General features: G+C 37.9%; 1 protein-coding gene across 1 annotated transcript; it reads right to left on the reverse strand.

Moving 5' to 3' along the window:
* Positions 1-2294: 2294 nt before the first annotated feature.
* Positions 2295-22181, reverse strand: LOC140236444 (solute carrier family 23 member 1-like). The gene is made up of 12 exons (XM_072316368.1): positions 21996-22181; positions 20938-21095; positions 18910-18995; positions 18169-18239; positions 16295-16476; positions 11435-11555; positions 10376-10532; positions 9312-9565; positions 5723-5852; positions 4843-4986; positions 3720-3815; positions 2295-2563 (listed from the first exon to the last, which is right to left on the reverse strand). Exons 1-12 carry the CDS (start codon positions 22179-22181, stop codon positions 2295-2297), a joined length of 1854 nt encoding a protein of 617 aa, XP_072172469.1.
* Positions 22182-26140: the final 3959 nt, after the last annotated feature.

A 26140-nucleotide genomic window follows, 5' to 3' on the forward strand; every position in this document is an offset into this window, starting at 1 on the left:
TTCTGGTGCCACTTCTGGATTTAATTTCATCTCTTTTTTTTGTATTTCTTTTGTTTTTAACGAAAAATAAAAGGGGGGCTTGCGCCGGTTGCGCCCTCCCCCCCTCCCCCGATCCGCCACTGCCACCGCACATCGATGACTATTTCAGATATAGGTCGGCTCAGCTTCCATTTGCGTTTAAGCTACTTATGTCTTTATTGATAAGTGAAAACAAAAGACTTGTTGAAATATATAATGGGTCCATGGTCCTATTCTTGACACATGGTAGGTTATGACACACTTGAAATACTTACTGTGAACAAGTAACAATATACAATGTATCTATATTTGCAACAGAATTTGTGAGGTTGACAACAATCGCACAAAATTAATTAATCACCGTACATTTCCCCACGCAGTACACATACAATGAATACATTTCTGATTGCTGAAGTGTTAATCAACTGTACTAATTTTATATTTTCCTGGATATGTATTACACAATTTTTTAAGTGTCAATAACCAATGACTCATATCGTTCATTTTGTCCAGGATGCTCCATCACACTTTGTAACCGATAAATTCAACTGGAGTTCCACCATCATCCTAATGGTCGCCTATAATGTTTATCGGACATACAGCACAATCGCAATAGAATAAACAACGCAATATTGTCGCATTTTTATAAATTACATTTGAAACAAAGACTTATAGCCTCAGTTAGTGTCATTCATTCATAATTAATACCCCACTACCGAGAAAACGGAAAACGGAAAACTGATTCATTGCTCCAGAACATTTTGTCAGGGTTGTTTTATCATCAATCTTTTGCTTACGCATTGCCTATCCGATTGTAAGAGGCAAATCAAATATATACATTATCATACTGTATATAAACTTTAAATACATACTGTGCAAAATTTATGAGCCATAAATCTCAGCATTATCCCTGAATGCTGAATACAAGGTTAATCCAGCTATGGTTTGGAAAGCACGGTCTCTTGTATTTGATCTTACCATCCTGCGATGAATCCACTCTTACAATATATATATTATATAATATTTAAATAATGTTTCAGAGGATCAGTCTACAGTGGAGAGATCGTTGTTGCTACAGCTGCGCACTTCTAACAGCCATCTGAATAGCGTTCAGGCAGATTCGAATTCAGTTTGACATGTCCACATTCTTTGCTCAACTCTAAATTAAAGATGAGCTTACTTTCGAAAGTAAAGTAAACATGATATTTTTCTTACTTCATTTGTTATCTTTCTCCTTTTCCGCTTTTTTTTATTTCTATCAATAAAAGTAATAACTGAATACATTAATCCTCATTAAGAATGTATCCCTGAAGAATCTTGGTATCTATCAATAATCTAAAATGGCGGAGATACAACATTATACCTTACAAACACTGCTTTTAAGTTGGTTCCGTCTTAATGTCACACTCGTAATGGACTTTAAGTTTTGGTTCTGTCCTTTGTTTAGATATAACCTTGTGTTACTTACTATATCTTGTTCATCCATTATTGTATGTACTTTTGCAATTATAATTTCTGTGTTCGGAAGTATAAAGTGATGATTTTGATATTGTAGGCCTACATAATAATGGTTCAGAGATATTTTTGTTGCATTTTGCTGTTGTTTTGAAATATGATCAATTAATGAATTCAGTTCGAATATATATATATATATATATATATATATATATTTATATATCATGTATATATATATATATATATATATATATATATATATTTTAATATTATACCTTCATTTTTTGTTATAACAAAAGAAATAAATAGAGGGGGGGGGGGAGGGGGCGTGCGCCCCCCTTTAATTTTGTAAAGGCGCCTCCCCTTTACGGACTTTCTGGATCCGCCCCTGGAATGGCGTATAACATGTAGGTCTCAGCAAAAACCTGAAGGAGGTCATGTGATTCTGAAAGACATGTTATGACGGCAAAATGTGTTATAGTCAAGACCAAGGACAACAGGTTCTGGCCTCAGTGTTAATGATGATATATCCACATACGGTGACATAATACATTGCAATGAAACATTACCAATCATTATTTACGAAGTTCAGCGGGTCGAAGAGCCTATTACATTGGCTTAGTCGAGAACTGTTAATAGGAGGAAGTGAGTCCTTCTGACTTTTGAAGAACATATTCTTCGTTATATTATTTCCCAAACAACTCTCTCTACAGAGACATCTTATCCAATAAAGTTGACAAACAAACACGGCCAACTAATCTTTATATTGTACATGCGGTAATGCTGTCTCACCAACGCATATAATACACAGGTAGTTTGGTCTACACATCTTCCGCTACCTCATATTTCTCCCGGGAGCAGCACCGTCTTATTCGTAGATTAAAGTTGGAACCCCGGTACGTTGGACTAAAAGGTAAATACGAGGTCCAGCGAGCCCGTCTGATGTACTTCATGCCTACAGGTGGGTCGTAACACTCATTCACGAGTTGATAGACCTCGTCGTTTGTCTTGCTGTCGAGGGTATCGTCGTCAGTGACCATGGCTCCGTTGACATCGAGCATGTTTTGGATCCCCCTCTCTTCTGGAGTACCTGAGGATTATTACACGTACAGAAAAAGAAAAAGATTATGAACATTTAGCATGATAAGCTGAACTTTAGGAGGAACAAAAAAAAAATCCAAAACGTAAAAGCTTGTGCGTATCGATTCTGAGCTGAAGAATCAACGTGTTTATAGCAAGACGACCTGAGCTTTAAGAGGAGCCAAACATCCAAACTAACAACCACATGCATATCGATTTTGCGCTTATCAAAAATCATGCGAACTTGTCCAGCACCACAGAAATGGATAGTGGAACCTCAAAGGACTATCACTGTGTAAGGAAATGTTAAAGCGATGTATAGTATTGATGGAGGTGAGGATTCAGCTTTTAACTATTGTACGATGCTTAAAAACATTCAATGTAATGTTAGAGCATACAATTCTAGGAGTAATTCATAGCTTAGTTGATGAAAATAGGTTTTGAATTGACTTAAGGCCACCGCACACTACACGATCAGACTAGTTTTAAAGTCTTAAGTCAAGCTGGGTCTTAAGACCAGTCGTACGACCGGACACCGCACACTATACGACCCGACTGTAAAGCGCGCACAGTGCGCACTGCGTGCGCTTGCATTTTACTGCATTGTGAATGGCTGAAAGCCTACAACCAGTCGTAGAAATTCAACTTACTCTACGACTAGAAAATGGCAAGTCTGTAACGTCACACTTCTAGTCTTAAGGTCTTAAGACCGCTGAATCGGGGCAAAATCGTGCGGCGGGCTTAAGATATCCAAAAAACAAAGTCCTAGTAAAGACCACTTTTTATTAGGACGGTTTTGTTTGAAAATTCAAAAGCAACTTTCATCAAATGGACATTGAATATCTCTTAGAATTATATGCTCTTTCATATTTTCTAAAAGGTTTCTCAGTATCTAAAAAAAAAAAAAAAATCATCGTCAAAATATATTTGCAACTTGAAGCACTATCTAAACCGAAGATGCGCCATCCCAACACCGTTTTCAATCTAGTGGTTGACAGTATAATACCAGTTGGTGCGCGTTCAGCCGGCAATAGGCACTGCTGCTCATCTCGGACACTTGGCGCGCATCTTTGGATGCTATTCCATTTTTGTACAACATGCAGTATCATAGCATAGAGCCTGCAGTGTTGATTTGGGGTGGTGATGAAATGGAAGAAACTGGATACCTGGTATGGTGTTGTCTAGGATGAATCCAATCATGCCACCAATGAACATACCCGTCTCGAGTAACACAAGCAGGATCTGGTCCGCAGTACTTGAACCTTTTACAAGCAAAAGGGTGAAAATCAAAACAAATATATTATTTTCGGACATTGAACGGCCTATTCCAAGACTGTAAGATATCAGTTCTCTGAAACTTTTCATGGTGAGAGGCGGTATATCCGTTAGCTTCGGGTGCACCATTGAAAAAAAAAATCTAGGATAAGTATGATATAAGCGGGAAAGAACTGCACGGCTTTTTACCCATGCTGGGAGTGTCGACGTATACTGAATAATCGTTTATGTATGAAAGCCTACTTTATGCTGTTACCTGACGTCATGTTCCTCGCTCTGCTTATGATGATAGTCCTCTCCATTTTCAAATATTTTTTTCCAAAACCTTTCAAGTGTTTCCTCTGTTATAAAGTGTACCTTAAATTTGATAAAGACTGATAACAGCGTACCTTCAATTCCATTGTACTAAAGGCCCTACATAATGACATTGTGTACTGATGGATAAAAATGATTCACGGTTATTTTGACACTGTGTCAAAGTTGGTTATATTGTATTAAAGTGGAATAGGGTGATAAAACTGAATTGAAGGCCACAACTGAATATAACCTGATTATAACTTCGATTGTAGGCCCTTTTCGGGACCATGCTTGTCCATTACTAACACGTATTTCATCTGATGCACCATCGTTATGATCACCAAATAATATGCAATTCATACCAATTTGAGTTAAGAAGAAAGAAGTCTAATCATTTCTTTGAGTAATGCTATCAGCATTTATAACTTACAATTTATACATTTCTGATTTCATATAAGACAATTTTCATTTACAAACAAACATGCAATGTATTATACATTCTTTCTCGAAAATGGTAAGTGCTTGTGAAGACTTATTACATAATCGTCTTAAGTAGTAGGAGTCGATTCTAAAGATTCTTGAATGTACCACATATCGAATCGATAAACAGGTTATGGACAGAATCCACGTCGGGTTAAAAAAAAAAAAATGGAAAGTATTCCCAACTTGACTGAATTGCCAATGAGTGGATCGATCTCCCAATGACATTTTATTTACCAGTCTGAATGCTCTCTGGGTTCTTCTTCACGTAGGACGGAACGATCAATCCGAGAGAGAAAGATATCCCTACGATGAAGAGGTTCCTGGCCGAGTTCATGTCCGCATACTGAAGGTTTGAGAAGCCCACCGCGGTGACCATGCCTGTATATTATACATTTCGATATATTAAAGACAATCCAATAAACCAGCCCATCTCGGTACCAAAAGTACGAGAGTTTTGTTTCATTGTTTGTCGGTCTTCTTTGTTTTTATTTTTTGGGGTTTTTTTTTAAAGGAAAAAGCAATGGATAGAGTGCTGACGTCACAAACATGACAAAAACAAAAAGAAAAAAAGTTAGGAGAAATGATAGTTTAGGCATTAAAATCGCAGAGGTTTGAGGTCGAACAAAAGTGTATGAAGTCCATTACATTTAGTTTGGATATTTTTTTTTTCTAGGAACAGCGCAAGTCATAGACAAAATATGCATCATTTTGAACATCAAATTACATCATTTTTAACATTGATTCCCGTGAGCAAAAGAAAAAAAGAACAAAAAATCATGCTTATATGCCTATAGAGCCGGGGCGACCGAATGCTACAACAAAATGAAATGTCTCGTAATGCTGTTACATATATGCCTCCATTGTATCATCCTTGTTCAGTGTAATACGTTTTTTTTTTTTTTTTTTTTTTTTTTTTTTTTTTTTTTTAGAGCATTGGTTTGTCTGTCTGCTCAGGCATGTCAGGGACCACAATAAATTCCACCACTCTATGACACTATCTATTCATTAACTGCATAATGTAGAATTACATGAATCGTAGGGAATGTCCCTTTAAATATCAAGACACCGAGACATGCCCTCAACATAAACTTAGCGCTGATAATGGATGTGGTACCTATGGTGACAGAGATGACACCGCCGATGATAGGTTCCGGAATGGTGGCAAGCACTGCTCCCAGCTTCAGGAACATCCCACATAGTAGAAGGATTAACGACATTACCTGGATGACGAAGCGGCTGCTGACCTATCGCGGAGGGGTCAAAATTGCAACGGATTCTGTTAAAATGTACTGTAACGCGCCACGTAGAGAGTACATTCTTATTATCTCTTGAATTGATTGTCACTTAGTAATTTTGTTGCAGGGCCCCAAAAAGAACAGTATATACTCCACTGACGTGACTGGTGGGGCTACCCTGGGTGCTTCAATGTGTCAAACTCAGGCAACGTGTAGGAATTATGAAGACAAAGGAAAAGTGCGCGCTGGAACTTCGTGGATGAAAAAAAAAAAAAAACAGTGGTCACGTGAATCTGACGTCATTTTGCAGAATACTTCTCAAATATTTTTTACTTGCGAAGCGTATGACATGTTATTGATCTCGCATTTTTGTTTATTTGAGTTGCAGCGTGCATTGGCAATCATGATTTATAAGCTCCAGTCATAAGGGAATGTCGAATGAATTTAAAATCATAGTTTGTGTGATGTTGCGTATAGGTACCCAAACAGCGATAGAAGAAGTTTATTCAAGGAAATAGTCAACATGGTTATCTAAATTCACATAGTGCGTCCTATACCTAATGGTTTTCTGACGTCTCAGTGCCTGTTTATTTCACAATTTTTTGGGCCGATCTGTTAAATTGAGTATCTGAATATAAGAACGACCCAAGTCCATGGAAGACCCTTTCGAGTAAACTTAAAGAAGAAATTTATAGGAAATAATTTCATATAAACTGACTGTTTTCCATCATTTAATGTTATTTTGATTAATTTCTGGCATAAATCGTGCAATAAAGTTGGCTCTGCTTTGAATATACGAATCTTTATTTTTACCAAATTTGAGCCCTGGAAAAAGTTCGATGCGGCTACGAAAAGTGCCAAATCTGCGACGTCACCAAATGTGTATGCAACCCAGTGGGATTTACGTATCTATAGGCAAACTGTGCACACTTTTCAGGAAATTGGTGTGTAATTTGTTGTCAATCTAGAATAAATCGTCCGCCAAAACTATATATTCACGTCGTGAAATTGTTTGTTTGTGTTCATTGGAATCATTTTTATAAATACACCCATAAATTTACGGATAAAACAAGGTTTTAAAAGCACAAAACCTATCGTCAGCTCAAGATCGCCGTGATCAGCTGTTCCTTCGTACAGCCACAATTTGCTGTTATTATTGACACAACAAATCGATCATTGTGGGGGAATTGCGTATAGCTGAGGTAATCTTACATACTCATGAAGGATGATAATTGAGTCAAAGAGCTGGAATTGATTGGAAATCACTTTTACACCCATAAATTTACGGAAATACGACGTTTGAAAAGCACAAAACCTACCGTAATCAGCTCAAGATTCGCGAATGCCGGTCGCCGTGATCAGGTGTACGCACAACAGTAGGCCTACCAGCAGAATGGGCAGTGAAGATGCCCTGATTTCAGCTTGATTCTTCTTCGAAATGGCATGATGAAGGTTTGTTAGATAAATGTGACCTTCTTTTTCTCTTGTGTGTTGGATTAGATTCTAATTTCTACCTCAACTTGCTAAATAAAAAGTCTAACAAAGCGGGAAACTGCAACATTTCCGTTCTGAGCAGCAGTCACGATACACGTTTTGCATGCAAGCATGCACCGCTTCTGCAGCGATCCCCATAGTAGAACACGTAGGTTGCTTGTAAACATGAGGGCCCTCGGCGCAGTTGACCAATCGTGAACACGTATATCGATCACGTGTCTTGGTATAAACAAGGCTGTTTACGCGTCTGAGAGAAGATTTGCATAAACTTACGCATGTTTCAGACGAATTTATGAATGAAAATGAATAGCGTGACATCATGCCATAACCGTATTATTTGGAATAAGCAGAGGTAGAGCTTTCTGTAGGTTCCAAATGTGTCAGGGTTCAACGCAGAATATCTAAGACACAATCGCCAAAAGAACAGTCATTTTCGCCGTATCAATTAAGCGAAGGCGATTTGGCTTTAGACGTAAGATTTTGGCCAACTTTTGAGATTGACATCCCACTTTTCTCTTCAAAATTCCACAATTTGTAGGTTGTATTTCGAAATGTTGTTGATATCAGTCAGACTCTAGAAAATTTCCCCTACAACGTGATACCAAAATGTCAATTTGGTCCCTTAGGTCATTTTTTGACCTTTTTCGGGCTGTAGCGCGAAATCACATTTGCCGAAAAGTTTCGGGTTTTGCTAGAGCGGGACTCATAGTCGTAAGGCAAGTCAGCTCATACACATTTGGTGACGTCAAATCCGATGTTTCTTGTAGCGAACGGAGCTACGTGGTCATGGAAACTGGGTGTTTTTTCAATCTCAAAAACAGTTTGGGGTAAAGTTACATCGTTAAAAGATATCCAGTTTCGTTAACTAGCTTCTTGGCTTTCCGTAGATATCAAACTTGTCATATTTCTAGATTCTCTATGAATTTCTGCTTAAAAAAAACTTCATATTTTTTTAATTTGTCTAATAATATTCTATTTAGCTGTGATGGGAAGGCAACATTGTATATACAAATTAGAACATACATTATCATGACAATCAACATTTACATTAATTGTGGAGAGGGCCATTTTGTGTGATGGACTTGGGTCGTTCTTTGAATCATATGGACTTGGGTCGTTCTGTGAATCATATACACGATATTCTGCTATAAGAGATGAGAATGGATGAGAGAGGGCACTATAATATGAATGTAAGAATAACCCAAGTCCGTCATTCTTACATTCATATAAGATTTCACTCATTCATTTCAGGCACTTCCTGGGGTAATTAGGATTTATCATTTATACACAAGATGAGTCCATGCATAAGCTATATTTCCCATGTCAAACTGAATTTGGCCAAAAATTGGACTTGGGTCGTTCTTATATTCAGGTCTTCAATTGATTTGATGGCTTAAATTTCCATTTTGGAGTCTTTTCCCGAAAGCAATAGCACACTAATCACTCACTTTTCCTCTTCCTTTTTCCAATAATTGCCGGATAGGTTCCCAGCAGAATATACACCTTTCAATAATATGCAATACTGATTACGACCAATTAGACAAAGACTTGCACTTCCTGTGTTATGAAGTATTATTACTACTTATTTATCTTTCAGATGAAGATTTGACCATTGACATTAATCTTGCGATTAGTCTCAACTCTTTGTGCTTGGAAGAGAGGTAAAGAGCATCAGATGACTACAATCAAATGATAGGGACAGAAACCAATGACTTCATTTGACGGGTCCGTTAGAATTATGAGTGATTTTAGCTCTTTGATAGCTTTATGACATTTTAACAATATTGAAAACCTTTTGTTGTTGTGATGAAAACACTTTACGATTTGACTCATCAGCACACTGCTCATCCCAGAGAAAATAACGGGAGAGCGAGAGGGAGCGAGGGAGAGGGAGTGAGAATAAAGTAAAGATGGGGAGGGGGGAGGTTAGGGGGGAGGTTAGGGGCGAGAGGGAGCATCGTCGACAGGATATACCTTGGTAAGTCCGATGACGCCGACGTTGGTGCTGTAGGACGTCGGACACGTACCGGACCCCCAGAATCCCGAAAACATTCCGCCTAATCCTTCTATCCCAATGCCTCGGTTTATGGCGTGCGCCGGTGGGGGCGGTGCACCGGACAATCTGGCGCATGCGTAGTAATCTCCGATAGACTCGACGATGGAAGCCAGACACGCAGCCAGCAGCCCGAAGACGGCGCCTGCTGAGATCGAGGGGGCACCCCATTGACCTGTATAGTGTCAACGTGACGTAGCTATTGTTTTGTCATGGTTGTTGATGAATATTCATACTGTCGTCGGTAAGACCATGAAATGAATGGAGTTGCCGATTAATAAAGATCATTGTCGGTTATTATTATTACTTTTTTTATACTTGTAGGCATACTTAGCGATAAAAAAATTAAACATACGAAAGCAGTTCCATCATCGGTTGCAGGATGATATTATTTGTGGTGTCACTATCGTTGACTTTAACCGCCACTGTGACTCCAAACAACATCTATTTCATCACGATGGCGGGCTCTGCGGCCATTTTTTTTTTCACGCATCTTATCTGCACAAGATGTTCTTAACGTTATAATGCTAGTTTCTTTAGGGTGTGCCCCTGAGAAAATTCAAAAGTATATCTTCATTCTTAACTAATCTATAAATTCTGATCTCAGTGTATTTTTCAATAACATTTGAACACTCTGAGTACATACACATACGCATCCCGTTTCCAAGTGCTTACAAAGGGGTCAAGTCTTAGATATCTCCCACTGATAGGAAACAATGCTGATTATTTTCAGTAAGATTTGTGGACGAGATCTGACAATCGATTGTCGCTCATGTGCATTCAAGTGGATCATGATAGAAAAGCATTTATATCGGCCAAGTGGATTTGAAATATCCCCTGCTAACCAGGATCAACATATCGTTATAGAACTTCAGGGTGCCTAGTAAACTGGGAAAAAATTAACACGGTAATTGTTTTAAAAATTCATCTAGACAAATATATAGAGATATAGTCATTTCCTGAATGAAATTCAATTTCTTATTACCTGGATATGGAACGTAGAACCATGGCGTATTAGCAACTGCCTCCTTATTGACATCTGTACGAAGGGGGTACGTGCTGGAATTCGGTTTGCTGGAAAACACATCCGTCACAGTGAGAATGACGCAGAAAATCCATGTCGTCATGATTGCCAGCAATACCTAAAAGAAAAGATGATAATAGTAGTGATAAAGATGAAAATGATGATGATGATAATGATGATGATGATGATGATGATGATGATGATGATGATAATGATGATGATAATAATGGTAATATAGCTATCATTATTATTATTCTTGTAATTATCACTATTATTGTCATTATTGCTATTATCATTATTATCATCATCATTATCATTAATCATTATTGTTATCAATATTATCAACAGATCAAGGACAAGGGCTGTTCATTTTATTGATTTTACTGTTGAGTTCCCTCTATGTATGTGTGCGTGTGTGTCTGTGTGTGTGTTTGTGTAGGCCTATGTGTTTATGGATAATAATGATAATAATAATCATTGACAGTGCTTACATAGCGCATAACACATGGTGCACATGTCCTTGTGCCCTCACAAGATTATACAAAGACACACTATTCAAATTACAATGATACATGATACAATGGGTAAATTCTTTAGTTTCCATTACGGCTTTTAAAACCATAATATGTTAACGCTTCCTGCCTTCCTCTGTATGAATTTGGCATTTCCGACAAAAAAGAAGCCACAATTCACAAAAACCGCATCCTCCTTTCAAACTCTGAAAAGGATTGGCAATAATTCGAAAGAATCATGGACTTGGCTTTAATCAAAATGGTTTTTGCGCATCGAGGAATACTTCGGAATTACGTCTAAACTGTGTAGTTCTGACATTGTCTGGCAAAGCAATCCTCTATGTAATTGACTCTACTAAGAATGATAATAAAAAACTGTCTTCTAGTCATGATGATTGTTATCTTGTTTTCACAAGGAAATTGATGAAACCGTTGTCTTCCACGAGACTTTCTAAACAATGACATGAATGTTAAACAAAAAGGAGACTATAAGAGTATAAAAACTGACCGGAAATAGCCGAAAGACGGGGAACCTTGCGACGTGACAGCCTTTGCTCCTGCTGTACGATGCACAAGGCACATTGCAGCGTCCCAAGTACTGTGAGAATGTTACGATTAGAACCATGGTTCTACAGGCACAAAAAAGAACAGCAGGGACGTCACCAGCTTTTTTTGAAGGGGGGTACGTTTTGACACTATTAATGTAATAACCTGCGAGATTTTACATTTATTATACATGTATACATACATTGCTAAAGGCACGTATTCATAAGCATAAGTTGTTTTCAAAGTATCACATTACCTTTACAATGTACACATATTTTGAAATTGTGCGATCTGGTGCACACAAAGAGTGTCATTTTAAACATCATACTAAGAGGCACTATTTTTGTATTTAGTATTTGATACGAATTGTCACGGGAAGTTTACATGTACTTTACGTATGGAACTGAAAATTAACCACGGTTTAATTAAACACCCAAAGTGACACACACACACTAACAAGCGCGCCGGAGCACTTTTTGTTTTTGTTTTTGTTTTTGTTTTGTTTTGTTTTGTTTTGGTTTTTGGTTTTTGGTTTTTGGTTGTTTTTTTGTTTTGTTTTGTTTTTTTTTGTTTGTTTTTTTTTTGGGGGGGGGGCAAAATCTTGACGGGGCACATAATTATGTGATGGTGCGAGATCCCCGGCGAGGGAGCGAAGCGACCGAGCCAGGAGGGGGGGGGGGGGGGGGGTGGGAGGGGGTATCATACCCCCACCCACGGTAGGGACTTTTTTTTAAAGCAGAGTAACAAAGTCGCATTTGTAGAGCATCCAAAAGCAAATTCTTAGGGAATTAAGCAAAGTGGAAAAAAATCACTGTGAAGGACTATGATTATAACATACGGGGGGGGGGGGGAAGTTATTATGTGACGGTGTGAGATTCTCGGCGAGGGAGGGTGTGGGAGGGGGATACCCCCTCCCACGGTAGGGACTCTTTTTATAAAAACAGAGTATAAAAGTCGCATTTATAGAGCATTTTTAAATCAAATTTCTAGGGAATTAAACATATAATAGTAAAAAAAATCACTGCAAAGGACTATGAACACAACTTATGAAAACACTCCATTTTACTATAAGTACGGGCAGAGGGAGTGAGCCACTTTCACTTTGTCATTCGTCTGAAATGTATTCATTAAAAGCTTAAATGTGATCGCATTGTTCGAGCAAATACAAATTGTTCTTATACTGTAAAGCATAGAAGCATAGAAGAAGAGGAAAAATGTGTGGTAAGGTTTACTAAAGGTATGTTTCAGGGGGCACACTCGAGGACGCGAGGCTGCCATCTATACACTAAATTTACTCATAAGTAAATATTAGTGTATAGATATTGTTAGTGTATTATTCGCCCCGTTAGGGGCGAAAAAATATCGCATTTTCAGTTACGAAATTGACAACTTTTTGACGAGAAAAGTGCCTTTATTGTTCATTTTGATCTTTAAATAATCAATCAATTATTTGTTACGGGGGGCACTTTTTTTTTTTGGGGGGGGGGGGGGGGGCAAGCGCCCCCTCTACCACCCCCAACCCCGCTTCCAAACACCCAAACACACACACACACTTGAGGGAGATTTAGTGGAATTTGGTTTTTGAACGAGCATGTACAACGAAGAAACAAAACAAAACACAACAATATGATTTTTTTTTTGCAACTAATTGACAAATGATTGCCCAACATCGACGTAAATAAACACTGAATTGATCAGTGTTTTAGTAGTAGCCATGATAAAAAGTCATAGGCGTACATACTCGATCAATTCAATTGTTTATTAACGTCGATGCAGGGCAATTTGTCAATCAGTTGCAATGAAAACATCTCGACATAACAACTTTCAATTTAGATATGTGTTTGTGTGTGTGTGTGTGTTTGCTTTTTTTTTTTTTTTTTTACCGCCTAGGACTGGTTCCGGGGACAAGGTAGAATACGCTAATTTAGAGGGCACCCTATATCATGCATATATACTGCCCTTACAGATTGACTAACAAGCAATTATTTATTTAATCGTATCATTATATGCCCTATATATATCAGTGTGTCCCTAAAATCCCCCATACATACGCCCACATACACATTACTTAATGTAGATAACATATACTGATCATCCTAAAGTTCCCAAATCACTGCCTCTCTTATTGTTTTTAACCAAATTCAATTGACAACACCATCAAAGTTACTGTTCTGTTTTGTGTTTCCTCAGAAATACTTTATTGATTCATATTCATTTGCTTTGCTTATCAATAGATTGTAATATATATATATATATATATATATATATATATATATATATATATACATATGTGTGTGTAACATATAATCCTATATTGACATAATTGATTAGGACTTCACATTTTCATTAGAAAAATTATGTAATGTATTGCGGTCGATCAGAAGCACAAGAAGCCGTTTAGACATGAGTCAATTCAAGGAAGTCTCAATGAACTTTGGTTGGTATGTTTCCAAACACAGAGTATAAGTGGCTGCTAATTGGTATCGTGATTTTTAGTGAATAGGGATCGCTCTTTCAAATTTATTTCTTCTTATGATAATTATTGTTACAATAATCAATGATGAATCTTTCATTTTGACACATTTTTAGCACATCACTGTGTAGGCATGGTGATACATGGAAGTTGACAGGGGGAGGGTGTTGGAGGGGGTAGTCCCTTCCCACACGGCGGGGATTTGCATTTTTAGAATTGAAATAGAACAATCTGATGGGCACTTCTATGAAATACTCCGAAAAATTGTCAGTCCCCAAAATGTGTCGAGTCTTAATCTGTGGGTAGGAACCGAGCGGCGGAAACATAAATTAAAAAGAATGAGGGAACTTTTGAATATATTTGAATTCAAGTGACAGATATCAAACATGCTTTTCGATGAAATATTCCTGAAATTTGTCAATCCCCCAGTTTGCTAAGTGTATAGTTGGAGACCTATAACGGGGGAGAGTGTGGGAGGGGTATCCCCCTCCCACGCGACGGTGATTTTGCATTTTCAGCATTGAAATTCAACAATCCGTTGCACAATGAGTGAAATATTTGGACAGTTTTTAATCAAAAAAGTAAGGAAATTTTCCTCATTTCGAGAATTATAGGGGGACAAAATGACGTTAGATCCCTTGTCCTCAGGGATTGATGCCCCTTTATACAAGGAAGCTTTTGCATTTTTAGAACTGAAATGAAAATAGCTCATAAAGACATTTGGAATTTAGGAAGCTCTCGATCCCCCAAGACTTTTTAGTGTACTAATGATATGAAGGGAAACCAAGCGGGTAAAGGGTTAAATGAAAGGAGATAATTATCCCCTCCAACATGACGGAACTTTGCATATTTTTTTTTTTAAGTGAAGTGACAGAACTGGTGCATACTTTCGGTGAAACATTTGTAAATCTATCAATCTAAAGGTGTATTAAATCCATGGAAAATAGACAAAACGGGAGAGGGTGTGGGAAGGGGGTTCCCCCTCCCACACGTCGAGAGAGACTTTGCAGTTTAAGAATTGAAATTCAGCAACCTGGTGCACACTTTGGGTGAAATATTTGGACAGATTTCTATCAAAAAAGCAAGAAAATCTAATCTCGGGAATTACTTGTACAATTATTGGGGGGGGGGGGACATATGATCTGCTTACTCTCTCAATATTTTTATGGGGGGGGGGACTTTTTTCTGTCAAAAAAAAAAAAACAAAACCCAAGAAAATCTTCTCATCGCGGAAATTTTTTTTTTTTTGGGGGGGGGGAGCAAAATAATTATAATATGCTTGCCCCTCCAACATTTTTATGAGGCTAAGGCTCGCACTTGGGTCCGCATTCTCAATCTGGATTGGTCAGAAGTAAAGTGCTGTGTTTATAGACCCTACATCCTTGTAGCACATGTACACGTACACGCAAACGTGCGTGCCAAAGAGGTGGGGAGGAAGAAAATCTCTTTGGTACGTGCGTGCTCCGTACCGTATGTATGTACAGTACGGTCGATAAATAATAAACACTGTAAAACAGACATGTATAAAATTAGTGCTACCAGAGCCTGGGGTGCGATTTTTTTCCCCCATTTTCTTGTCACTGGTGCAAAATAAAAATTGAAATAAAATGATAATAATGATAACAATAATAATAATGATAATAATTATAGAAATAATAATAATAGTAATGATAATGATGATAATAATAATAATAATAATAATAATAATAATAATAACAATAATAATAATAATAATAATAATAATAATAATAATAATAATAATAATAATGATAATAATAAAAAAAGAATGATTATTTAGCGTCCGGCGTTGAGGTCGCTCGCAGACTTAAAGTGGTATTTTTCTTTTTTTTTTTAGGGTCTGAAGGGGGGTGCGTTCGCACCCAACGCACCCCCCCCCCCCCCGTGACGCCCATGAACAGTAACACGAATTCACTGTCAGACGCACAAAACAATGACTGTTATTGTTTGTATTTCTCACTCGCAAAAGATCATAGATGATAGATCGAAATAGACCCTACTAGGGTCTCAAAATTATGAAACGGCCATCGCCTTCTGTGCTATAGCGCCCGCTCCCAACGACATTTCGAAATTCGCCTAGACTTTAAATATACAGCACAAACCAGGGACTCGTTCAGGCATTGTGTTAGCAGTATAGAGACCTTTAGACGACGAGTATAGAAGCGTGGAAGATAAGGCGAAATACAATGAAGATTTAACTGCAACCTGTGCAAAGTTGTTATTCAATTAACAAAATTACGTATTCTCACTTTCTTTGCAACTGCGAATATTATGTCAGATACCTGAACAAGTGAAGAGAAGGAAATATTAAAGATTACTGTGTTTGCTTACAGAGCAGCAACACCCCAATGTTGACTACACTTCTGGGCTGCTACACTCAGCAGAGTGATTCCGATAAGACTGATGGTAGGGGCGATTGTCAGGGGGCCGATGTATCTGAGGAGGAGGCTCGTAATCCCGCCAAATCCAACGATGAGTTCAAATGCAGACGAGATCAAAAGCGCACCCTGTATCTGAGATATCAACCCATGCAAAAGAAGAAACATCACGAGATCTTTAGCGTTTGATTCCAAATTACCATACAGTAGTATAGCGAAATGTTTTCTATGACAGGATCGGCTTTGATATCATCACAAATGTCTTTGACATCATATTCAACATCTTTACCATATTCAACAAAGACGCCTATTATCATGTTAATGTACTGATCAAACAATACACACTGTTTCCTTCTTAGTTACACCTGCACTTTGTCGTGTGGGAAATCAGTCGTGCATTAGTGTGTAATTCAGAAGTAGAGGGGAGTGGCAACATTCAATTTTAACGTTATTTGGATAGACATAGTATCCACTTTAATTCATAAGTACATCTCTACTGAAGGGCAGGTCAGGTCATAGAATTTCTAGGGCAGATATTAAAAGGTACACCGTAGTATGTACTTTGCTGTTCGCTTTGTTTTTTATGATGCATCAAGTCACAAGTCACACTTTGCGCCACAATGTAAAGGAGCGATATGCTCTGTTGACAAAAAACCCCAACAAACAATCAGTTTACTTTTACAAGCTTTGTAAATCTATCGATGATTGCTATGTTTACTTTTTTGTTTCTTCTTTCATACCAAATATTGAAAGGTCATTATCTTTTCCTAACTGAGTCAACGATTATCCCGACCCATCCAAAGTACTAGTATAGCGAGGTACCCGCACCTCGTCAGGGGCCCGAATACCGTCACCCCGCTTAAAATTGTTTTTGGCGCACTAAACAAAAATTTATGCCCGGGACTGTGTTCAGTATGCTTGAAACTTGCCAGGGCCGAGCAAATTTTGGTGAAAACCGAACAGTTTTTCGCGAAAATCGGAAATTTTAATCGGAATAGGAACCTACGTGTTAAGTATCACCACTGTCCCCGCACGCATCTTTTACGTGTGTGTCTATGGGAGCATCACGGTCACCCGCAGACGTCTTTTACGTGCTTTGTCTATGGGAGCGCGGGTGACGAGTTGCGGGCCCCTTTCTCAGCGCACAGCTATTTCGCATCGTTCGCGTTTGACGACGATAGCTGCAAATTTTCGATATCGATCAGTGAGCTTGTGATTCCATTAGAATTTTCAGCATTTTTCCTGTATGTGAGTTGGATTTCAAAGAATTTCAGTGGCGAAATGTGATTCAAATATGCGCAAACATTAACTATGACGAGGTGCGGGTCACCCAAGTATACTTGACACAATATCAAGCGGTATTGGAATAGGCTCTTGTAATGCTGGTCAGCATGGTCAGTCATTTTCCTGGTGTCAAAAAGTGTATATCCTGTTGGTGTTTTGGCAGCCAATATGGAGCTTTAGATTTTCGCGACGTGGACGTTCAGAGAGAGAGAGAGAGAGAGAGAGAAAAAAAAACTTGGTCTGAGCATGCCCAGAATCGCGTATCAGACGAGATCTATAGCTCGCGCGCCTGAGTTTTCATTACGCGTTCTGGGCTATTTTTACGTCCGCGCAATTCACGACGTAGAGAGCTACTTCATACAGCGATCACATGGGGGCGCCATTATTTTTATACGTTGCGTCTCAGTGTAATTCAAAAACTATAGCAGCGCGACGCAGGGAAAAGGAGAACGTCCAGCGTCGTCTCAAACGTCCGCGCAGCAAATCTAAAGCTCCCTATTATGCAAACAATTAACAATCTTGGGCTATTAACCTCTCCTATACCTCCTGCATGCGATCCCGAAACTCTGCTCGCAAATCGTCCTGGGTGACCTCCGTCTCATTTGTTGACATTTCTGTCGAAGAAACCCAACAATATAAAGATACTAAAAGCCAATATTATATACTTCCTTAGCCTCTTCTCTTTACGATCATTCTGATAATCGGAAACAAAGGTTAAGGAAGCTGTCTGTGTGTGCATACTTGAGGCAATTTCCGACAAGAGATAAGCAGCATAAATCACTTCATGTTGACCAAGCATACGACAAGAAAGTATCAATATTAAAAGGCCAAACTAGAACATACCACTCTTGAGAAAGACGCAAATTATTTCCTACTCTGTCTATTCGCAAAGAGAATAACAATGATAAAAAGATCAAATGTTCATTTTGATATCACAAAAATTCTTTAATTTGTACTCAATTGCAAAATACACGAACATACGTTTGACAGCATATAATGCGGCAGTATTTACCAAAATTGTAAGAAATAGATGGGCTTGCATTTAAAACACCTGGTGAAGTCATTCAAAAGAACCAATCTCAACAAACAACCAATCTCACCGAATATGCTCACTCTAATTCATCTCATCATGTGGGCTGTGGACTCGTGACTGCATTGTCTTATCTCCTTCCTCCCCGTATGCATCTGTCCATCTTTAACCCTGTCATAGTCAAATGCAATTATTGTCTGAGATAGGAATAGCACCTATAAACGTTGATAATAGGAGGGGTTAACGTCACAAACCTCCAATAACGGGACACGGCCTCAACTGAAATGTTGACACTATCGGCAGTACGAAGGTAAAAGCTGGACCTTGTACGATCGGCAATCTGTGGAGTGATCGGAAAAAAAAAAAGAAAAGAAAAGAAAAGAAAAACTTTGTTTTCTTCGGTAAAAAGTATGCCCTTATCAGATTTGCTTTCCAATTGATAAGAATGCGTTAAAATTTAAGCGATTTTAGTCCATGGTCTTTTCTCATGGTTCATTTTTTATTCTTCGATCATTTAAATTCTTTTCATGTCATTCCTTTTAGATTCTATTTCATCAAGAATTAGAGAGAAATTCATTGAATAATTTAACAACGAAGAGGTGGCATTCAATGTTACGATAGCTGGAAAGACAGTCAATTTCGTCACAAGAACTAATTTCATTTCATTAAGAGACACACAAGTCCGAACTTTAAACGTTCGAAATCAATCAGCATTGATAAGCTGGGTTTTTTTCTTGTGATTCACACCCCATTAATACACGTCGAATTCCCATTTTCAGTGTTGAATAATTTGCTTACATTCATCTTTATTTCAGGGTTTCATTCAATCAGTTAATTTCGATCATGATCATGATGATTTATATCTTTCTTTTCTTTCTACTTTTTCTTCCAGATTCACTTTAATCAATTTCAATTCAATTCAATTCAATTATAGTTTTATTTCCAATCAACGAAAATCAAAACATAATACAAAGTATACATGACGTGAAATAATATTGTTCAAACATTTGCAAAAGATTCATAAAGGATCCGAGAAAGATAACAACATATATTTAAATAATATATATATATATATACATATATATATATATATATATATACATATATATATATATATACAATAATTATGAGGAACAACACATACATACTTTGTGACCATGGGGAAAATAGAGTCGATTATGGAAAATAGTGATCCACTAAAAAGCAAAGCTTGTGGGACGTAGATCGCTAGATAAATAATGAGTAAATAATATATTATTTGAGGGTTTTTTGTAACTATTATATTTGATATAAATTATTTAAGTCATTTACAAAAATATACATGTAGTTATATTGAGATAAGCAGGTCGGGGGGAAAAAAAGAATAAAATATCAATGCTAATGCCCGGACAGTGTTATAAACAATGTGAATATAACACGATAAATTGGGTGGGAAAACCTACATTACAATAAATGACAATACAGCAGTCTTGGGCTGCATCCCCTTACCCCCCCCCCCCTCCAAAAAAAAAAAGCAAACAAACAAACAAAACACACACACATTTTTGGGTTGAAATATGAAAACACATAACCCATGACATTCCTCCAATCAAAGGGGGGGGGGGGTGATGGATGTGGTGGGGAAAGAGCATTGCTCCTTGAGCCAAACATGACCATTAACCTTCCCACCCCCACCCCCATTCCATTTGGGAGAATCTCCTGGCAGAACCCTTGGAAAGTTCTGGAAAACCGTGGCCTGACTAATCTATAAATGCACATATACTTAATGTTATCATAAACCAGTGTGGAATCGTTAAGTGCTTAAAGCCTAAGCAATGGATGAAAACACATTATGCGATTAGACCAGAACGCTGTTGGGATAATTCGATTGCTCAATGCTCGAATTGTGACATTGCGCAATGACATTCTCGCCTCTCACTGAATGGATGTTTCAACGTCTTCGCAAGTTAGAGTAGAATAACAATACAGTTTGTATTCTAGATTAGCAGGACAAATTTACAGACGATGAAAATAAATTTGAAAATGAATTTGAACGACTAACGGTCGGGTATGATGGTCAAAACTCTCTAAATTAAATGGTCACAATAATGGATTTGACCAACGAACTCATGCGGTGACTGCAAAAGCCTATCCCAGGATGCATATCTAAATTATATGTATGTAAGCTGTATATGTGCTATTGATTATGTTTGAAGATGGAAAAACACAAACAAATAAACTTGAACTGCGAATAATGATGGATGACAATGTGTGACGTAAAAGGGAAGACAGGAAAATGGTACCTGACACCAAAGGTCGTCTGCAAGAACGTCTGGATGCCACAGACGAAGAACGTGGTGGCGAGGATTTTCGACAGGATTTCGATGTCGCCGGCGACACAGAGATACGGTGCCAAGACGAGGGGGTGAGCTAACACACCGCTGATCATGGTGAGGAAGTGCTTGAAGTTGAGCAAAAAGAAACAGGTAAAACTAGTAATAAGAGATGGAATGTACACTGAATAATCGTATATTCAGAGAAGTTGTTTCAGAGATAACTTGGTGTATCCAGTGCCTCGATTATAATGTAGTTTTGCTGATTATGTTGAATTGTATTTTGTATGGATGTTCTTATTTTTTTTAATGACGTGGTAACAAACTATACAGTATTCGATTTGTCTGTTTTAATGAATATCATATACTCGCAATCAGCATATCTTTATTGCTGTTATTGTCAGGTAACACTTGTGCAGGTTGTTCCTGGCTGCCAGAAGCAACGTCCGTTATAAAATAATGCATATGAAAGAAACATAATCAAAAACTATCAAATGAGTTTAATATTTCATTGTTCGACACATGCAACCCTTACAAGCCGGTCCGTAAGTAAACGATTTTTAACAAATCTTCAGGGACACTGTACACTATTCTCAAATTGTTCCTTTTACCATATCAGCTCACCTACTGATGATCTTAATTGATACCGACTCCAACCCCTGTCAACTCTTAGTCTTCCAAAATTAAGGAAATTGACAGTTCGTTATTCCGAAAGATCATGTCATTGCGAAGGTTCTTAATTCCGAAAATGAAATGAGTTCCGTTATTCCAAAGATTCGTTCGTAGTACGCTTCTTTTTTGCCACTTTCCATGTTTTCGGATTGATGAACCTTACTTCATTTTTGGATGACCACCAAATCTTACGTCAAGAAAATCAAATGTTTGGATTATCCTTGTCTCTTTTTTGGATCAAGGAATATGGAATTTGTGTGTTTCTGAATAACGGACGTTAATTGGAATAACGATTTTTTTTTTCGGATTAACAAATCTTCGGAATATTAAAACGAACATCTCTCAGTAGAGCCTACCTGAAAGGCCAGTACTATAGTAGAGTACCACGGCGGTCTCTGCTCCAAGGTGTATGTCATTTCACTCTTCAACTTGCCCAGAATGGAATCCGCTCGCCTTCTCGCTGTCTTCCCCTCCTCATCTTCGGGATAGTTGCTCCTCAAGTTCTCCATATCGAGGCATGGGATATCCTCCGTATCCAACATGTTGTTTTTATCATTCATCTTTCAGAAACGTACCTTTTCCTTTTCTTCTTTTTCTTCTTCGTCTTGTTCTTATATTTCTTTTTTTTTTTTTCGTTTCTTCTGCTTCTTTTTCTCAGATCACGGCGTGAGTATTAAATGGACGTTTTACAGACAGATGGAAACTATACCATGGCCAGGGGAACGATTCTTTACCCTAATCCTAAAGAGGACGTTAGGGGTATAGGTAGTGTGCCGGGCGATCTCAAAACTGATAATGCAAAACAGATTAGATAAACCTAAACATAACTACACACGTTTTGCAACCAAGCGTTAGCTTTATATGAGCTCTATAGCCCCAACTCCGTGTGCGCACACGTGAACAAACGCGCACACACATGTGAATATCCTGAAATTCATCGCACAAGTTGCAAAGTTTGTCTAGCTGTTTCTCAAAAGAGAGAGAGAGGGAGAGAGAGAGAGAGATTAATGTTAAAGATTATGAAATAAAAGCTCTGAATTAAGACTTCCCAATTAGGGCTGATTTTCAGATGTAAAGTCGCACGAAACACTTAGATTAAGCGCCTTATTAAGCAAATAATCAAAATCGAAAAGACCGGTTTTGTTGGTCTGGTTTTTATATTGACAACTACCACTGTAAATGATGTAAATTGCAGCAAACAATAAAGAGGACATCACCCCTTGCATTTCATTGTTAAAAGAAATAACTCAGGAATTCGGAAGCACGTCCCCGCTTTATAAACCCCAGATATAACAAGCGATTGTTAGCCCGCTGTGTGCAATGTATATTTCTTGTCCATGATGTACTGTACATGTGTGGAATTATTTTGAGCATATTTGACTGAACGGCACTGAAAAGGTTAACACTGGAACATGTCTCTGTGTTGACGTGATGTCGCTGTTGATTACACGACCAAAGAGCGTGCGTTCAGTGACTTAATGACACTTGCGCTTTGCTTACAGAATGCGCACTGATGCGACGATAAAAAGGCATTTTCTTGTTTCTAGCTGAATTAGAAATCATTACAGCATTTAAGCACATAGGGGCTATTGAGAATAGGCATGTAAAACGTGTTGCTTCGTTGACTTTAGCCGTGGAAATAAAATCAAAGATCGTACACTCCTCAACAAAGCAACATTGAAAATCTTTCCCCTTGGCGTCATTCATAGTGCCAATAAAATAATAGACAAGATAACAGAGCCCACTTGGAAGGTGTACGAGGAGACACGACTTATTTACTCGAACCTTTTACTTATCTCACGAGTGAGTAATGATGCAATAAATGTACTTCGTCATTCTTGTTTTCTTTTTCTTGGTAGCTTTTCATTCAAGTGTTCCTTGACTGATTTTACAGCACCTCGATTGTACACTGTATATTGAAATCATATTGATCAAAATTCGCAGCACGTTCCCGATACCATGCTCCAAAGATTGAGCTTTATTAGCTAATTCGTATGAGTGTCGTGAGGTGAATCGTTGAATCGTTTCGGATAAAAGAGAGAAAATAACATGTGATAGAGGCAAAAGCAAGCAAACAAACAAACAAACAAACAAACTAAAAGGTCATGAGCTCTTATCTTGCTATTCAGCGCAATATTATCAAACTCTCTCTCTCTCACACACACACACACACAACAGCAACAACAAAGAAAAAAGCAACCAAATAAAGCAGGCAAACAACAGACAACTGGAGTTGAGTAGTAGACATTTTATTGGAAATAAAGCATGATGAAACTTAGTTACGATCTTTCAAATATCAGATTGCCTGCAGCCATGAAAACGGTTACACATTGAAGCTCTTGGACATAATCGAGGACAGTATAGGCCTATACCCTTAACATTATCTAGATAATCATAATTAAAATACACATACATACAATATATACTTTATATTGTATATAGCTCTCCCTCCATCACACACATACACACACACACATACACACACACACACATACATACGCACACATACACTCACAAACACATACACATAAACATACACATACAATGTACACCCACATTAAAACAAACGGATATTTCTGCTGAGTGCTACGGGCGAGAATAACCAGCGAAATACGCCATGATGAAATGCCTATCAGAGACTGTAATTTTTGAATTCGTTTAAAATAGCATCCACAATAGATGTTATCATTATTTCCTGTCTGGCAAACTAAGATACAAATTGGTCCCAAAATACACGCATGAGCTGCTTCATTGTATAAACAAAGGATAATGAAAGCAAGATATTATTCATTAAGATATTTCCGACATGTTTGTGAATTTACAGATCCCTATATATAGTTGCGATCTTAACAAATTTCATTTGTAAAGGAAGACAAATTGAAAGAGCTCACATCTAAATAATGAATATTGCTGTTATAATATCACAATAAGATGCCCATGGTCACGCGATCAGACGATCAAACACCCGCAAAACGGCCATGGAGTCGTATAAGAAAATATCGATTTCACAAAATGGCGGACAAAGATAAACAATGTCCCGTCTGGTGTTTGGCCATTCCAGATATCAATAGGGCATTCCAACTCGAACAGTTGAAGCAGGCTTGAATAGAATTATCTATATATCTTTGTCTTATTAATGACAAGTCGAACTACATGCCTCCAGGGACGGATCCAGGAATTCTGTAAAGGGGGGGGGGGCAACTAATATTTTTGGTGCCACTTCCGGGTTTCATTTTTTTTTTCTTTTCATATCTTTTGTTTTTAACGAAAAAAAAAAAGCGGGGGGGGGGGAGGGGGCTTGCGCCGGATGTGCCCCCCTCTCGATCCGCCACTGGCACCCATACATCCAGGGAGGTGATCGACGACTAATTCAGATATAGGCCGGCTGAGCTTCCATTTGCGTCAAGTTTTTGTTGTAAGGATGTCTTTATTGATAAGTTAAAACAAAGGACGTGCTGCCATATTATATGCCAGGTCTATGGTCCTATTCCGGACACATGTTTGGTAATGACACACTTACAAGTACTTATAGTGAACAGGTAAAAATGTAGCTATATTTACAAAAGATTTGTGAGGTTGGCAACAATCACACAAAATTAATTAATCACCGTACATTTTCCCACGCAGTACACACACACTGTATTACATTTCTGATTGCTGAAGTGTTAATCAACTGTACTAATTTCATATTTTCCTGGATACGTATTTCATAATTTTGAGTGTTTAAGAGTAAGTAACCAATGACACATTTCGTTAATTTTGTCCAGGATGCTCCATCACATTTTCTAACTGATAGATTCAACTGGAGCTCCGACATCTTCCTTTACAACGGTGGCCTATAGATTTTTACCGGACATACAGCGAAAGCAACAGTAGAATTAAACAACGCATTATTGTCGCATTTTTATGAATGACATTTGAAACAAAGACTTATAGCCTCAACCAGTGTCATTCATTCATAAATATAACTCATTACTGAGAAAACGGAAAACGGAAAATTATTTCCTTGTTCCTGAACATTTTGTCAGGGGTGTTTTTTCATCAATCTTTTGCTTACGCATTGTGAACCACGATCATCTCAAGTCCTTACGCTTTATACAATAAGTCAGCACTCTTCATAATGCATCGCGCACTGCCTATCCGATCGTAAGAGGCAAATCAAATATATACATGATCATACTGTATATAAACTTAAAATACATAGGCCCTATGGTGTAAAATGTATCGGCCATAAATCTCAGCATTATCCCTGAATGCTGAATACAAAATTAATTCAGTTATGGGTGGGAAAGCACGGTCTCTTGTTTAGATCTTACGATATTCTGCGATAAATCCACTCTTACGGTCATATTTTTTGAAAAAAGTGTTTCAGAGGATCAATCTACAGTGGAGCGATCGTTTCTGGTTTTGCTACAGACAGATTGGGATTCAGTTTGACATGTCTATTCTTTGCACTCAACTCTAAATTAAAGATGAGCTTACTTAAAGTAATGTAAATATG

Source organism: Diadema setosum, chromosome 13, assembly GCF_964275005.1.
Source record: "Diadema setosum chromosome 13, eeDiaSeto1, whole genome shotgun sequence".
Classification (NCBI taxonomy): domain Eukaryota; kingdom Metazoa; phylum Echinodermata; class Echinoidea; order Diadematoida; family Diadematidae; genus Diadema; species Diadema setosum.

Coding starts and splice junctions, on each gene's coding strand:
- LOC140236444 (XM_072316368.1), bottom strand. CDS start 22,181: ATGTTGGATACGGAGGATATCCCATGCCTCGATATGGAGAACTTGAGG. Junction 18,240..18,909: donor GCCGTGTCCCGTTATTGGAG/GTTTGTGACGTT, acceptor TTTCTTCGACAG/AAATGTCAACAAATGAGACG. Junction 3,816..4,842: donor CCCAGAGAGCATTCAGACTG/GTAAATAAAATG, acceptor TGCTTGTAAAAG/GTTCAAGTACTGCGGACCAG.